Here is a 16,853-nt window from a genome sequence, read left to right on the forward strand (position 1 = left end):
AATGAGAGGTATATATATATATAAATAGGTCATATACATCAACTGGCGTTGAAGGCACATTATAATTTAACCTGAAATCGACGAGAATTGTGTATTTATAAATACAGCTCAAGTAACTATCCGCCCTTTGGACAGTAATAAACTTTATTAATTAAGTAAGAACCAGTGTTTGTCCTGTCCTTACCACTCCTATTACATAATTACTCCGTCTTAAAAAATAATATGACCAACACGCTGTATCAGCAAGGAAAAGAAAATAATGCTCATATTTTTCAAATATTTATTGTAAAATGGGTTACATGAAAAATATAGTGACCTTTTCGAAAATTTAGCATCTGTGCCATAACTTTTAAAAGATATTTGAAATTTGACTAGTTACATGCGCTTATAAAACTATTGTTAAGATCTACAGCATTAAACGGTCACGCGAAATATTGACTTTATTCGTCAATGTCAGATTTGTACTATCAATTTGTTTTGTCTGTATTCCTGGAAGCCAGTAAGTTAAGCCTAGAAGTTTTGACAAAAAAGTTTTGCGTCGATACAAGTAAGTCCAAATTTCGACCGTCTAAATAAATAACTACAAGGCTACATTTGTAAATTATACCTAATCGCAATAAAAGCAAACTTGCTCAGAGAGCGCCGTCACAACCACCGCATAGACCCCGCTAAAGAAATCATTCGTGACATTCCTACAAAGCCACCAGCTAAAGCCATCTGGAATTTCAATACCACCGGGATGGAATACAATCTTTTAGTGTATAGTGTCCACACACTGTATCACGAGTGACTCCAGCAGAAAAGTGTGGAAAGATAACAATCGCGTTAAATACCCTACGTATTCGTAATACATCTACGGGGTGTTTTTCCACACTTGTCCTATAAAAGTATAAAAATCAGAATGTTTGATTGTACTTTTCCAGTTTATATTGTACTTTATAACTATGGACAATACTGTAGCAATTCCTTTGGAAACAAAGTTTACCATTTACATTCTTTAAAAATATGACAGACATTATTAAAGCCATATGATTCTTTAACTATAATTATATCAGGAAGTCGAGTAATGTTAATGGAATTTAATTAGTTTAATTCTCGCGTTACTTAGTTATTTTAAATACAATCATACACAATGTTAAATATTAAACATGATTCGTAATTAAAATTAAGGTTAGCTCATAATTTGAATTTTATTTCTGAAATGTAAATTTATATATCATTAAAGTGTTTAACAAAGTTTAAGTTACCCAGTACATAAGACGAAGCGGGTAAAAATTTATTTGCTAGATACATTTAAACTTATTAAAAGAGTGCAAACACATAATTTATTGTCTCAAGAATGTGTAAACATTTAAAGTGAATTTAAATAAATAAGTGTCGGTTTAAATGTAATTGTTTTGTTTAAATAAAAATGTAAAACCCCCACACTAGTTTTATAACATACAAATTTCTGAAATTCTCTCTCCCTTGAAATCTGGCAAAATTTCTTTAAACTGAATAGCACAATTACGCTTCTTAATTCAATATCCTAGCTTATGATCTTAAGTGTTGTATCTGTGGACAATTGTTTTCCAGCAAACGTGACCTATCTGTCTGTAGAAGTCATTACCCTACAATTAAATATTTGCAATAGAGGGTCACACTTGCCGCGAAATATTCTGTCATGGGTAATAAATCTGTCTGATGTGTTTGCCATAGACCATGCACTAAATGATACTTTTATGTTAATTATAATATAATCTGTGGTGGTAACGCCTTAATTATATAATTAAGGCGTTACCACCATTATCGTTTCTACGACGCATTAGAATTTTAGGGATCACTTTAGGTGTAATCACACAGCCAACATCGCGTGATAAAGGCGGGCATACAAGGTCAGCGCCACGGGCGACGTCGCGGGCTCGGCATATAGCGGCGTACGCTGCTCTTTTCGCCGCTAAAAGTCTCTGTAAATTCATTTATTTAAAGTCTGAGTGTATCGGGCAGGCAAATCACTTATAAGATATCTTTATCAAGAAACCAGTAATAAAAGAGAGCTAAAACTAATATAGAGAAGTTGAAACTTTATATGTACTAATCTTAACCACTTTGTTTATATATATTTATATATATATATATATATAAATCTATATAACGTGCACTATAAAAATGATAGGTCGAAAGAGTTTGACAAAAGTTTCGATAAAATTATAGAGGGCGCTAGTCGTTTGAAAATAGGAGGCGTATTTCACGTAGCGGAGATTCCAAAATATTTTTCTAAAAACTTGTGAGTATGAGAAGGAATTTCTAGAATATATCTATTCTAGGAACGTTAATCGTAGCTTCTGTGTGCTTGTTCGTACTATGAAGGATAACTTAGAAAAAAATCGACGTTATGTGTAAGACCAAAGGCTGATCAACTGCTATGAGAAATAATTAATGAATTGATTACTTTTGGGTAAATTTTATGATTCCTTAGAGATATTATGCATATCTAAATCTAAAAAAGCGAAAACCACAAACACCGCAGAAAATCTTGATCAAAAGCTAAATTAAAAGAGAGCACCATATTTTCTTATGAATAATATAAGCTAACATAGAATTAAAAAAACAACAAACAGAAGAAATAGTCCTGTCATTTTAGACAATTGAAATAAAGAAAATTCCGACAGAGCCAAATCTTCGTAGAGACCTTAGGTTTACCACAAGGAATAAAGTGTCAAAAGTCCCCATCAGTCCCATGTGAGCTTAGGGACTTATTCGGGGCCCAAGGTAAAATTTTTAGGTTTTTTGGATTTTTCACGAAAACGGTAAGTTTTATCGAAAAAGTACCTCAGAGCAAAGTTGTAGATCTTAAAATTCTCTATAAAAATGGTCCCTATGATTTTTTCTCTAAGACCCACCATTTCCCAGATATTACGCTTGTAAGAATCACGTTCTACATAGTATGCACACATATGCCACGTATATACATATTTAGGTACTCAAGCAAGCAAAAATGCCTACTCGTGTCTCTTTTATGTATACATTATACAATTCTAAGAAAATTTACTCTAAAATCACCGCCGGTCCCTTACCGAATCCCCTCTACTTGAATAACATCTGGCCTTGAAAAACATCTGCCTATTCTTTTGTCCATGTGGTGTCGTTCACGTATACCTGCTTCTTTTAGTGTTGAACGAGCAGTTCGAGTGACTATCCGTATTTATTACAAGCGTCTACTATTGAAGTTAGTGCTGATTAATATTTTAAAAAAAATGTCACAATTTTGCTTTATTTGTAATAAACTTTTGACTGAAGATGAAACTGTTGTGGTCAGTCGTGGAATGCCAACTTTAATCGATGCAAGTGTCGCGAGAAGTGATGAGTTTGCTGATTATTTAAGAAGCCAAAAGTCCGTTACAATTCACGTGGATTGCAGAAAATCATACACCCGGAAAACTTCAATCTCTGCATCAAAAAGACAACGTGAGGAAGAACAGGCCAGTACTTCAAAAGTAAGTCCACCTCATACTAGAGCGCGAATAAGTGAATCCAGCTTTTGTTTTAAAAACCACTGCTTATTTTGTGGCGATGAAGCGGATGAAGAAGCAGAAAAGAAGAAAGTGAAGATTTATCGCCGAAAAATTCATAAAGTTTCTACACTTACATTCAAAGATTCCATTTTAAAATTAGCTAAAGATCGTTCTGATGATGTGTCAAAAGCTGTCTTTGCGCGTATTAATTTTCAGTATGATTTAGTTGCTGCTGACGCTAAATACCATGACAGTTGTTACAAATCCTTCCTGAGACCTAATACTGGCGGTAAAATTGGCCGTCCTCAAAGTGAGGCTATAAACTCTGCAATGGAGGAAATTTTCAATTTCATTGAAAGTAGCGATGACTGCCAGTTTTCGTTAGATGAACTGAGGAATGTTTGCCAAAATGTAACTTTAGAAAACGGGATTATAAAAATACGATTGAAATTAAAGTATGGTAGTAGAATTATTATTACAGAGAAGCCTGGAAAATTAACATTTATTTGTTTTGTAGACAATTACCAAGACATTTTAAGTCAAGCCTGGTCTGATAACAAAAACTTGAATGAAAAGGAAAAGCGGTGGAAAACTTTAAAAGCTGCGGCAGAAATTATTCGAGAAGATATTCAATCTTGTGTGTTTGTTAATACTATGTACCCGCCACCGGGTAGAATGTTTGAAGATATAAATAACGATATTCCCGAATCATTATCTTTTTTTTTTGGGACAAATCATTCTTAAAAATAAGCGTCATAATTTGGATCATTTAAAGTTAGTTTGCACAAATATTAGTCATAGCATAATGACTGCTGTTCGGCCTAAATCCTTCAAGTCTAAATTACAGCTGGGTCTTTCAGTTTTTTTTCATCGGCGGTTTGGTTCAAAACGGCTTATACAAATTTTCTCATCGTTTGGTTTATGCGCATCTTACAGTGAAACAATGAAGTATGAAGCAGCAACAGTTTTCAGTCGCCCACCTCACATTTTATCACCAGAAACTGGCACATTTGTTCAATATGTTGCAGATAATGCTGACATTAATGTAAATACTTTGGACGGTAATAATACGCTTCATATCATGGGTATTATACAAATTGTAACTCCCAAAGATTCAGTATTACTAGAACAGCCGATGAACAGTAGAACGTGATTCTTACAAGCATAATATCTGGGAAATAGTGGGTCTTAGAGAAAAAATCATAGGGACCATTTTTATAGAAAATTTTAAGATCTACAACTTTGCTCTGAGGTACTTTTTCGATAAAACTTATTGTTTTCGAGAAAAATCCAAAAAACCTAAAAATTTTACCTTGGACCCCGAATAAGTCCCTAAGCTCACATGGGACTGATGGGGACTTTTGACACTTTATTCCTTGTGGTAAACCTAAGGTCTCTACGAAGATTTGGCTCTGTCGGAATTTTCTTTATTTGATCACTATTTTTATGTCTAAAATGACCGGACTAAAAATAACATAAACGTAAATGAAGAATTAATAGTAGAACGTCAAAAGAACTACTATATAGCAAAAGACAACAGCGTGCACAAAGAACTGTAACTTGTTTACCATAATTGGATTGAGTCATAAGCGATGCGTTCGTCGATCGCTTGCTGCGCGCGGGAAACGCACCGCAGTGACTTTGTGACATTAGGTCCCTGTATGTATTAACTTATTTATTGTCAATTCTCATTCTATGTAATTCTAAGAAATTTTATATCTCACTTATAGAACAATCGAAAATGTTTTCCCACCACGCAATTGGCCCAGTTACGTGCCAAAACTAATAAACTCCAATGCATAGCATTAATTAGTTATCATAGACAAACAGACTCCTCCGGACTAGCTACAAACTCCATATATGACAGATGAAGGCTAACGATATCCATAACAATATTAGTATTTAAACCCTTATTCACTTTCCTTATTAACATGATATATAAATTTTATTTTTAATTTATAAATATTTAAGGCAGCATTAGTACTAAGTTACCAGTTTGTGTATTAACGATTATAGAATTCGTATGAGCAATCGGATAACCCGAGTAAAACATTTATGTAATGTCCTATCCTGCATTTGAGAGTGGTTGGGCAATCCTAGACACATTTTAAGACCCCTAAATCAATAAACTTGGTTCATGCTTACGTAGGTCGATGTTGCCTTATATGTGGGCGGTTGGCTAGTGAGCGTCTTCGGCCACGGTCTGCCGAAATCATAGCGCAGCGCTCAGCAGCAGTGCTCGTTATAAATGTATCGTGGAGAGAGTAGCACGCCGCTGTTATCTGAAAAGTTCCATCTTGTTTCTAATCATAAAATTAATATAACAGTAGATGTGGTTACCGTTGCAAATTTTATAATAAACAATTGTAACGTATTAATTTATTGAAGTAGAGTTTGCGAAGATCATTCCAGGACAGGACTAATTAAAAATATTTTCAGTATAAATAAATAATTTATTTATCTATCTACTACTTCAATTCTAAGTATAATGTGCTCTACCGAATACTGACTATTCTAAATTTTAAGTAGGGAATTTGTGGGGTGCACTATTTACACTTAACTAAGATGGGAAAAAGTTTTATTAAATTGAAAAGACAAACACATTAAAATCTACATTTTTACGAATTAAGAATATTGTATAAAAAACAATAAAATGTAGTGCGGCTACAACCCTATATGGATTTTGGCTTCAGATTGCATTCGTTTCCTCGATCAATATATTTAATAGACAAGTGATCAGCTATTTGTACTGGACTACGACACGGCCGGTTTTCTCACGATGTTTGCCTTCACCGAAAGAGCGAGTGTTCATTCCACACATTCTTTGTATTGGTGCACAGCCCTCATTCGAACGCACGACCTCAAAATTGAGAGTCACGCTTAAGCCACTAGGCCAACATTGCTCATATAATATTTCAGGTAGAACTTGTAAGCGACTTAGGCAAATCAAACGTAAAACGTGTGTATTGAGTTACCTGCTGAATCAAGCGCCTATGTAAATCAACATCAGCCCCGCTGATACCCTCGCGATCCTGATGCAACTGCAGCGCGCATAGCAACGCGTCTTTGATTGTCTGAACGGTGCTTTGCACTCGTTCCGTGCGCATCAGTCTGCGCACGAGGAAACCTTTGGCATACGCCACGATCTTTGTTGCCGCTGCGCGCTGATCATAAATTGGTCGAAAAATTACTTGGGAGAGCATTTAATCGGAATAAAGATCGAAAATGAGGACGGGAACGAGAGGAGAAGGATAGAACATGATACAAATATGGTAGAGAGGGTACAGGAAGTGTTCAAAAGTAATGGCAGCATCGGTAGCGAAAACATTTTACAAACGTGATGTATCTTTGAAATAAATAGATATATTTTAAATTGTTAAGAAGGCTTTCATTTCATTATTCTGTAACTTATTATATTGTATGTTAAGTATTTTAAAATTTAATGTAGAACTTAGCTAATATTTAAACATTTAAAAATTATTACATGCTCTATGCGTAGCTGCAGCTATATATTAACTACCAAATTATTACGATCCATCATATTGAAGATTATTGATAAGGTATTACCTCTTGTGGGGTCGTCTGCCGGCAAACACTTGGCGCTCTTCTGGAACACATACTTTTTATGGAATTGTGTATAGTTTCCTCCATGCTCTTAATAGCTCTGTCGGTGGACTTGCAGGGATCCGCGAGAGGCAACGCTGTAGTTCTAACGTTCTTGTGGTTAGTTTTAGTAATTTTCGGTGGAGTATAAGGACATTCGTCACTATTGTCTGACGGAAACGTCACATTTAAATCTGCCATCGTATCGTTCGTACGGTCGGTTAAAATTAGTTCATATTCACGATCAGAAGACGTGTCGTATGTTAGCTTTCTTGAAGTACCATTTCTACGTACAGGGGACTGGTTTCTTTTTACGCTCTGTGTCGGTTTCTGTGGGCTTTTTTCATTGACCGCACAAACTTTTCCTTTCTTTATACTTGATGTTATGTCTCTTGACTTTTTAAGAACATTATCGCACTGATTTAAATAGTTATTAGTATCTGTAATAGTGGATTGGACAGGACTTTCACAAGAGTCTGAGCTTCTATGATTGATTAATTGGTTCAAACTAACAGGGCCCCTCTCTGTTTTCTCAACCCATGCTTCCTTGACATCGTTTAGAGGTTTGGGGCAAATAGTCTGTAGTTGATTATATAACATTTTGTTCTGGTCTTCAAAAACTTGTTGCAAAAGCATTTGCTCTTTTTTCTGTTTTTCCACTAGAGTAGCCATTTGGGCAAGCTGCTGCTTTTGTATTTTTTCATAAAGTTCTCTGACTCTAGTTGCAGGGTCTTCTGGCTCCGATACAAGTGGTTTTGGTGCTGTTTGTTTCTTTTCTATTTCTTTAGGATTCACTTTCAAAACTGGGGTTTTACAAGTTTTACCCATCATAGTAGTTTTTCGTACTGGACTCTGACTTTTCTTTGGTTTTGTTATGGGTTCTGATTGGTTTGGAGGATTATAGGTATTAGTAACTCGTTTTGTACTTTCCAGGGCAAGAGACCGTGCTCTTAAGTGTGTTGATGCAGAGGGTGGTGTATTTTTAGCTTGTTTAGTAATATCTTTCTGGTTTGTACCAGCCATCTTTATGTTCTTTTGCTTTAATTCAAGTGCCATAGATGACCACTTTACTTTTGCAGATTCCAAGTCCCAACTTCTTCGCTTTTTATTTGGAGAATATAGGTTGGATGTGGACTCACTCATGGATATAGAATTTATTTCGACTCCAGTGTTCAAAGACTGGATTTCTAAATGAGCAAGCAGCATAGGACTGGGTGTTAAAATTGTGTAAGATCTTTGGCGAGATAGTGGAATGCTATCACAACCTTTACTATCTGTATGAATATTGTTCAAAGAACCTGTAAAGCTTTTTGCAGTAAGAGATGGAGGATCATCTTCATAAAGATGAATGGAAAGGGGTTCAGTTAGTTCTTCTTTCTTTACACTGACACTAAAAACAAGTTTATCCTCAACTACTTTAGAAGAATCTACCTTAGAATCAATATTTTCCATTTCTTTAGAACATTCACAGTCTCTGACTGGAACTTCAATAGAATTTGTATCTTGGAAACCATTGTTTTCATTAATGCTTAAACTTAGGTCTATTTTAAATTTTGATGGGGTCTTAGATAAACTCTCTAATTCTGTGACTGGAGATTCTACCTGTAGGGTACTTTTTTCTAGATCTTTCGTGATAATTGAATTAGAATTGAAATCTTTTTTATCACTAGTTGAAATATCATCTTGTTCTGACTCAGGAAGTTCAGGGGCATCTGTCTTGTCTTCAGTAGACTCTGTGTCATCACTTTCAAGTACAAATGTTTTTAGTGCTTGAATTCTTTTCTCAACCTCTATTGCTAAAAGTTTATAATACTGCATTTCTTTGCGACATTCCTTGGAGAGCTGCAATGTCAAAATATGTAATTTAAGCGATATCTACATACATATTATGAACCTTACTAGCAAAAGCTTCAATACCTGATTCCAATTAAGCACTCGGATAAGCAAGTATTACAAATGTTGTTCACAATTTTTTTAACTAAACATATAAATCTTTCAGTCTTTAGAGATATAGATTAATTAGAATACTTATGATGACTTTATAACAAATTAAACTTACAAAAAAAATCGACTATTACATGTAGTTTTTAATATAAAAACCATTACTTACAACCGGTGGTAGAAGGGGCACCCCATTCAGTTTAATACACGATACATATTGGCCAGATTGTCGGACACATTTGACATCCCACGGATCGTTCATTGTGGCGATTACATCAGCGCATCGTTTAACATACACTTAAGCATCCCAGATAAGTGTAGGAAGCTTTAATACGTATAATGACCAATTTTTGTGTCGATTCGTATGGTACGTAATTGCGATGAGGTAGTCATAGATGATTACGTCAGTTAATTAAGCTTAATAGCACTAACTTGAATTACAAACTAATGAATATCTTTTACATTTTAATGCGAGTTTATTGGTAAATGGGTAGTGCTGATTTTTTTAATCAGTCGTCTTTTGAAAAAACTAAACCTTGTTTTTTTTTATTTTATTAAAGAGATAAATCTGTTTTGAAACCCATTATTTATACATTATAAAATATTTCATGTGAAAATTAAAAAACCAATAATTTTTTAATGAATTACACGAAAATTCAAATTCTCACTTTTAGTTTTTCGTTAACAAAAAGTACTAAAATCAAAACATTTGGGTTGCCATGGTCACATCACGTATTTTGTGTGCCTCTCAGTATAATCTACTATACGTGTATCTATGGTGAACATTTCTGTCGATCTTTATAAAAACTAGTAGCGTTACAACCTTACAGTCTTGGCCTTAAATATTTCTGTATCTGTTTCGTAGTCCCTTTTCTTATGGTATTTTCGGAAGGCATGGCAACAAACTTCCATTGGTACACAGCCGTGATTCCAACGCATTCGCTTCTCAGAGTTGGGAGGCGCCCACTCATGCAATTTTTTTTTCTATGAAAATTGCATTAAGCATGCTCTCCCGCGATGCGACTGCTTTGAGGCAGAGGCTTCTGTAGGACTCACTACTTTTCATACCCACTAAACCCTACGCCACCTCAATCAATTCGACCCGCTCTTCTTTAAATACTGTCAAGGTGAATAGGGCTAGGCATTGGGGAGCTTTCATGCAGAGGTGAAAACAGTACTCCAGAATTTGCGCTTTACAGTTGGAAGCGATGGCCCAGGGGGTTTAAATTTGTTGACACAAACTGTCATTATCATATAAATTTACTTTTCGACTTTCTGTAACTGTTCAAGCATCATGGCTAAACCCATTGCGAGTGAAGTACGGTCTCACAAGTATTGTGTGCTCAAGCTTTTTGGGGGCTAATTAAGCCTCTCCTTTCAAATGACCTCAACTTGGTTCGATATGTCAACGCATAGTACCACGATGCTCGCTGTTGCTTTAAGGAGAGTTCTAAGAGACTCTCCTTAAAGCGGAAAACCTGTTGCTTTTAGGAGTGCTGTAACGAAAAAGGATGTTTTATTTAGCGGAAAACGCGCAAACTTGTGTTTTGCTGATGTTAAATAGGACTAAATTTGGTCGACCCCAAATTCGACTCTGCTTCGTAGTAGACCTCTACGAAGCAGAGTGTCGACTTCCAACACAAGTATATTCCGGGACTTATCGATAACTGCCTGAGAAATACTTGCATGGCCAGTGTAAAGAGTATCCTCAGTGCTGTCGTCTGTAACCATTTAGATGTACTCAATAAGTCGGTCAGTTTGGTCATTCCTGCTACCTAAATCGCCAATGATCATCACTGTTGACGCGAAGCCAGAGGATAGATAAGTCCATACTTTCTTATCTCACCCCGAGGCAGCGAGGACAAATATACACGTACACGCAACTTTCGCCCGCGGCACAAAGGAATGTTTCAAGTTATAATACGAGTGTGAGAGGTAGGTTGTATCTGCCGGGGAGGATATCAGAGCCTTGGTAAGGAAGAATAACGGCTTCGCAGTTTCTAGGTGGAAATGAAAATAGTCAATGTCAGAATTAAGCCCCCATAACACACTGCACATTCATACTTTAATCACTTCACGCCGCGTTTCTGTGAGACAAAGCAACAGCACATCACTCAACTAAGTTGACACTTCACAATTTTCATTATTGTAGACGTAGATGCAACTTGCAGTAAATAGTCTGTGGTAAATTATCAAGGGATGTTTTGAAAATAGTAATATAAATACCGCTTTAATTAAACCCTTTTTAATGTTTTATATTGACTATAAATAATTTATCTGAGATGAACTTTTCTTATATAGAGTAGTGCTATTTCAAATATTTAAGATCCGGCATCACTATGAGTGTTTTGATAAATCGACAGAAGTACTCCGCAGCTTTTGTGGCGTCTAGTTATTTTTGCATTTCTGCTAGTATTTTGACGGTTACTCTATTTTCTGGAAACATATTGGGTTACACATCGGAATTGTGGGCGTTGAAATACTGGGGACCAGCATTGTATTTATGCCTACTTAATTTTACCCTTCGGTATTCATTAAAGGGCTTCCCATATGAAGTTAGTGGATTTTATTTTATTAGAATCTTTGATAGGATAAAGCTTTTCGAAGTAATATTTATCTAAAAATGTATACTTTTATATGATTTTTTAAATGATTTTCAGGTGGCCTTAAGATCAGCATTTCTAGGATCAGTGTTAGCATTTGGGTTGTATTTGACTTCATTAACTGCAGCATGGAGGGCATTTGGCCTGTATATAATAGCACTTTCAATGTTTCATTTCTCTGAATTCTTTGCTGTTGCACTTACAAATCCAAGAACATTGACTATTGATTCATTTATTTTGAATCATAGTATTCAGTATTGGCTTGCTGCAGTCGCTAGTTGGATTGAGATGTCAGTTGAGTGTTATTTCTTTCCTGGTAAGATTTATAAAATTATGTTGAATTTCAATGTTGTTTGTATCAAATGTTCTATGTATAAATTTTATTTGTAGGCCTTAAATCAGCACAATGGTTGACAACATTGGGTGTTGCTATGTGTATTAGTGGAGAAGTGTGGAGGAAAATGGCTATGTTTACAGCTAAAACTAACTTTAATCATCATGTAAGTTGAGTACCTTTTATACTAGTGATATTAAAGTAATTATTCAGAAGGTGATTGATATTATCTCTCCCTATACTTTTATATTTTCTATAGCCTATGGGATAAACTTTTTTTATGGCATTCACAATAGATAACAAGTAAGACCAACCAATTATTTAAAATTGTGCTATGTTTTATTTAAATTGGACATGTATTGTGGGTTTCAGGTACAGACAGTAAAGAAAGCAGATCATCAACTTGTTACAAGTGGTGTGTATGCATTTTGCCGCCATCCTAGCTACATGGGTTGGTTTTACTGGTCATTAGGTACACAGGTTAGTGTCAGTGCTATATTATTATTTCCATTGCCTCACACTTGATTTCTTATTTTGTCTTTGTTTCCATTAATCTAAGATTAGGGCATCTGTGTCAAAGTAAAGCAACTTTCATTAGATACATTTACATTTTATGCATTTCTGTTTTATTTATGAGTTCTTTTAAAAATATTAGTTGAAAGATTATTATTATGTGCACTAAAGGCTTAAGATAACTATCCTGCTGATCATTTAGCACATTATCTGTGACCATGTTTTATTACTATAGCTAACAAATCAAGTTTTTTTTAGATGATTCTCATAAACCCAATATGCTTGATGATCTATACCATAGTTTCCTGGTCTTTCTTTCAAGAGCGTATTTATGCAGAGGAAATGTTCCTTGTGTCTTTCTTTGGAAACCAATACCTTGAATATCAGAAGCAGGTTGGCACTGGGATCCCATTCATCAAGGGATATGTTCCTGAAGACAGCTGGTGATGGTTGAACTTTAGTTACAAAATGACCAGGAGATACTCATGGTGATAAACTGAGAAAAGAAGAGTAGAATTGTAAATACATAATTTCAACATAAAATGGTTTTTATGTGTAATGTAATAATTAAATAGTTAGTAATTGTAATAAATATTAACAATTGATTATCAGTTCTAAGTATAAGTAAAGTATTTAAATCTCAGGCACAATTCATTGTGTTCCTATTTAGTAATTCACTGTAAATATGTACTTACATATATTACACACATTATTTGCATTTTTAAAGATTTTCATTATTGTTTTATTTCATGCCATAGATATTTTAATTCTAGTCAATATGTTCTGTTGTAGTATTGTATATTAGGAAATGTATTGTAATATCTATTGATTGTAAAAGATTATAACATACAATGTATTTATTGGTTGTGAATGGTACAGGATAAATGTTTATCTGCATATGACTACTTTTAATTCACAAACATTAGACAGTTTACCTTAAATATGATAATTTTTTTATGTGTTGCCAGCCTTTGAGGGAGGAGTACACTCTTTTTAAATACATGACGGTTGAATCTCTTATGGAATATCTTCACTGGGATACAATTTCACAGCTCGCTACATTGTTAAAGAGAATGTCTAATAGGACTTAGGCACTCCATCGTTCCTCCTCATTGTAGACTGTATAGACACGCAGATCACCAGCCTAAAGATGTGAGCAGTAGTACAAGTGATTTTGTGGATGAGCCTTGTAGAGCTGCAAACGATTTACCTTAGTGAAATCTGCTTGAAGTAGTAACTTTGTAGTTACGAAAGTCAGTGAATCTCCGATGCTACCTCATAAGTTTTGAAAACAAACTATACTTTGTTTTCAAATCAATGTTCGACTCGGTAGTTACACAGTTGAATTAGAATGGCAACCACTATTTTCCTTTTCTTATTGGATTATGTACCGGGTATGTTAAATTGTTTATCATTATATAAATCTACTTCATTACGTAAAGTCTTCTACAAAATATCTTTGTAAAAACTAATTAGGTTATTTTTATTCAGCGGATTTTAAATAATTTATAATAACAAGTTTCAAAGCTACAGCCACACAGGCCACAGCATACTAATAACGGTGCATGTTTGTTTTTAGGTTTTGAAACTGCTTTTAAATCGAGTCTCCTAAACTTAAATGAGAATATTACCATCGATATTTGTGATTCTCGTTTATCTGAAGTTTTATTGAATGAAATACTTAAAATTGAAGAATTCAACAGCGTATACAAAGATTTATACATTTCACGAAATTATATTGATAAATTAAGTCCTTTTCAAGCTTTATTTCATAAAAATAATTCCGCCGAAGTCTTTAATTACCCGATGGGTGTTTCAGCTTTGAATAATTTTCGTTCTAAAATAGCACGAGAATATTTTCCTGCACAAACGCCATTTTTGGTTGCCATATTTGAAACCCTCTCGAATATTACCGCGCAAACATGTGGTGGAGTGCTTTTGACCAAAAATTGGGTCCTTACTGCATCTACTTGTATTAATGTGTTGCCGAATATGTATAGAAATGGGTAAGTAATTAATATTATTGGGAAATTGCTTTTCTGATATTGCCACAAAGTTTCGATACCTAAATTAACATTATTTCTTTTTGGTTAGCAATCTATGCTCTACCTATAATGGTTTACGTTTGCTGAAGGTAAAGACTATTAGTAGTAGTTAACTATGTTATAACGGTTGGTGTATGTATTGTATATTTGCCTTTAAAATAATAAATTAAATATGCAGACGTATGTAATGGGTGCAATACGGGGGATATGTCTTGCCAAATCATTACTTACCGGTAATGGGTCTTTCAACTTAATTTTTTTTTAACCGAGGCGTTGAAAATAGTTTTGTTCATGCTTTCAGGTCGGTCACAGATAGAAGTTACCATACGGTTATCGCGAATTCGACCAACCCTCTATCTGACGGTTCTGTACACAACGTGACAGACGTGGTCTTTTATCCAAAAAAGCGCGTACTCTTAGCATTGATGAGAATTAAGCCAAACATTGAAGTTAAACCATTGCAACTTTATTACAGTAATTTTATGGATAACCTAGAAACTATGGTCTACGGATGGTCTGTTTACAAGGTGTTTAAAGTAATTAATACCGAGACTACTCTGAGTAGCTTCAAATAATAATTCAATATAGTCTACTATATATGTCTATACTACGTATTTACTAACAGTTAATTAAGATATTAATTAACACTTCTAGTCGAGCAACGTGATAACAAACATACAACATAATGAGTCTGGCCATAAATACTATTACATAAAAACTTTTTTTTTCAACTATTTAATTACGTATTTTGAATTTTAAACACGTATATTATTTTAAAAACTTCTTTCGATTTTGCTAAAGAAAATAGGATTGCAGTGATGGCCTAGCACAAAGTGGGTATAGAGCCGTCGGTCATATTCCAGACACTTCAAAAGCTTGGATCAGCCGTATATTCGTATATCGTTCTATGAACAGATAGAACAACACTTCGTCGATTAAAGACCAGAAAATCGGAGCGGACGCGTGTCGTTAGAACTACAAAGGCTGTTAATGCTGTTAAGCCTGAATTCGTCGAAACCTAATAATTAGGAAGCAAACAATCTTATCGCGACAATGAAGATTCCGCTAGTACCCTGTCGCGTATTATAAAACAAGACCTGCTTACCGTCGATTTATAAGGCTCTAAATAAATATTTACAATTAAAGAGAGGAGAATCGATCAAAACGCCTTCTGTTGCGATACGCAGGTGAAAAGCACATCAATATCCTCTTTATCGATGAAAAAAATTTCACGATTGAAGAACACTATATTAAGCAAAATGATAAAGTGTACGCTCTCAGTTCTATAGAATTTGCTCAAGTGGTCGGAAAGGTACAACATCCTACGTCAGTGATGGTTTGGTGGGACGTCTATTATCAAGGAGTCACACAACTAAATTTTTGTGAAAATGGAATGAAAACTTAAGCCAAAGTGTATCAAGATACAGTATTCTATCATGTTGGGAAACCTCTCAGCAATACACTTTTTAAAAATATACCGTAGACTTTCCAGCAGGAATCTGCACCTGGTCACAAGTTACGAGCTTTTTTGTTTACCTAAGACTGGCTTGAAACCAACATTCTAGGCTTTATAAGAGCTGAAGACTGGCCCTCATCGTGCCCAGACCTTTAGACTTCAAATTATGGTCTGTTTGAGAGGACACGGTCTGCTCTAAACGAAACGGTGACATTGAGTCTTTTAAAAAATCTTTGGAGCACGCAGTGGCAAAATTTCCCTTGGGAACAGTGCGTAAATCCATAATTTCGTGGCCAAACAAAGGGCCTGTATAAAAGCCAAAGTTGGCCATTTCGAATTGAATTTTTTTTTACAGAGACTTTAATAATATTATATTACTTCATAAAAAAAACTATTAAAAATTTCATTTGTAACAGAACTTATGGCTGGACTAGCTACTCATCATAATTGAAGGGGTCTATGATTTAACATTCAATTTAGAAAAAAATTACAAGAATTAGGTAAATGGAAAGTAAAATGGCGGGTGAATATCACGCGGACATATTGCCGTTGGCTCAGCATAAACTAAACAGGCTTGACTTAAATTATCTATAAAAATAGATTTATATGGTAGGATGTTTTTTAGAATGAAAATGGGAGTGATGTAATGAAAACTAGTATTGTGGAATCAACAGCTCATAAATGCGACGCAAACCATGCTTTTAGAGGAACACACTCGTTGATATGTCTTAACGCTAAAGAGTCTAAAAATGAAAACAAGGTACATTTTAATGTTTACAAGTGTTACACATTCCTATATAACACAGGAAAATAATATTAGGTCTTACAGTTTTCGAAATTATATCACACATCGAGTTTAATAAT

General features: G+C 34.7%; 2 protein-coding genes across 5 annotated transcripts; one reads left to right on the forward strand and one right to left on the reverse strand.

The window, feature by feature from the left end:
- Positions 1-266: 266 nt before the first annotated feature.
- LOC123709590 lies at positions 267-9,785 on the reverse strand. 4 transcript variants are annotated; one of them, XM_045661011.1, is made up of 6 exons: positions 9,208-9,785; positions 7,062-8,939; positions 6,470-6,658; positions 5,640-5,776; positions 5,063-5,151; positions 267-1,946 (listed from the first exon to the last, which is right to left on the reverse strand). In XM_045661011.1, exons 1-6 carry the CDS (start codon positions 9,298-9,300, stop codon positions 1,876-1,878), a joined length of 2,457 nt encoding a protein of 818 aa, XP_045516967.1. In that variant the 5' UTR covers positions 9,301-9,785; the 3' UTR covers positions 267-1,875. The 4 variants fall into 4 exon arrangements, with proteins under 4 accessions (XP_045516967.1, XP_045516970.1, XP_045516969.1 ...); XM_045661014.1 differs by lacking the exon at positions 6,470-6,658 and having other exon boundaries at positions 9,208-9,784; XM_045661013.1 differs by lacking the exon at positions 5,063-5,151 and having other exon boundaries at positions 9,208-9,783.
- A 1,414-nt stretch (positions 9,786-11,199) lies between these two features.
- On the forward strand, positions 11,200-13,240 carry LOC123709592 (protein-S-isoprenylcysteine O-methyltransferase). Its single transcript, XM_045661018.1, has 5 exons — positions 11,200-11,593; positions 11,699-11,957; positions 12,032-12,141; positions 12,348-12,455; positions 12,747-13,240. The coding sequence occupies exons 1-5, from the start codon at positions 11,378-11,380 to the stop codon at positions 12,933-12,935; spliced, it is 882 nt and encodes a 293-aa protein (XP_045516974.1). The 5' UTR covers positions 11,200-11,377; the 3' UTR covers positions 12,936-13,240.
- Positions 13,241-16,853: the final 3,613 nt, after the last annotated feature.

The sequence above is a fragment of the Pieris brassicae genome, chromosome 5, assembly GCF_905147105.1.
Source record: "Pieris brassicae chromosome 5, ilPieBrab1.1, whole genome shotgun sequence".
Taxonomy (NCBI): Eukaryota; Metazoa; Arthropoda; class Insecta; order Lepidoptera; family Pieridae; genus Pieris; species Pieris brassicae.

Bases quoted from the DNA above. Each gene is read 5' to 3' on its own strand.
- LOC123709592 (XM_045661018.1), top strand. From the start codon at position 11,378: ATGAGTGTTTTGATAAATCGACAGAAGTACTCCGCAGCTTTTGTGGCG. The intron at 11,594-11,698 runs GTTAGTGGATTT...AATGATTTTCAG, and splicing joins TAAAGGGCTTCCCATATGAA to GTGGCCTTAAGATCAGCATT. The intron at 12,142-12,347 runs GTAAGTTGAGTA...TGTGGGTTTCAG, and splicing joins AAACTAACTTTAATCATCAT to GTACAGACAGTAAAGAAAGC.
- LOC123709590 (XM_045661011.1), bottom strand. From the start codon at position 9,300: ATGAACGATCCGTGGGATGTCAAATGTGTCCGACAATCTGGCCAATAT. The intron at 6,659-7,061 runs GTAATACCTTAT...ATTTATGATCAG, and splicing joins GGCAGACGACCCCACAAGAG to CGCGCAGCGGCAACAAAGAT. The intron at 5,152-5,639 runs GTAAGCATGAAC...TAATACATACAG, and splicing joins ATAAGGCAACATCGACCTAC to GGACCTAATGTCACAAAGTC.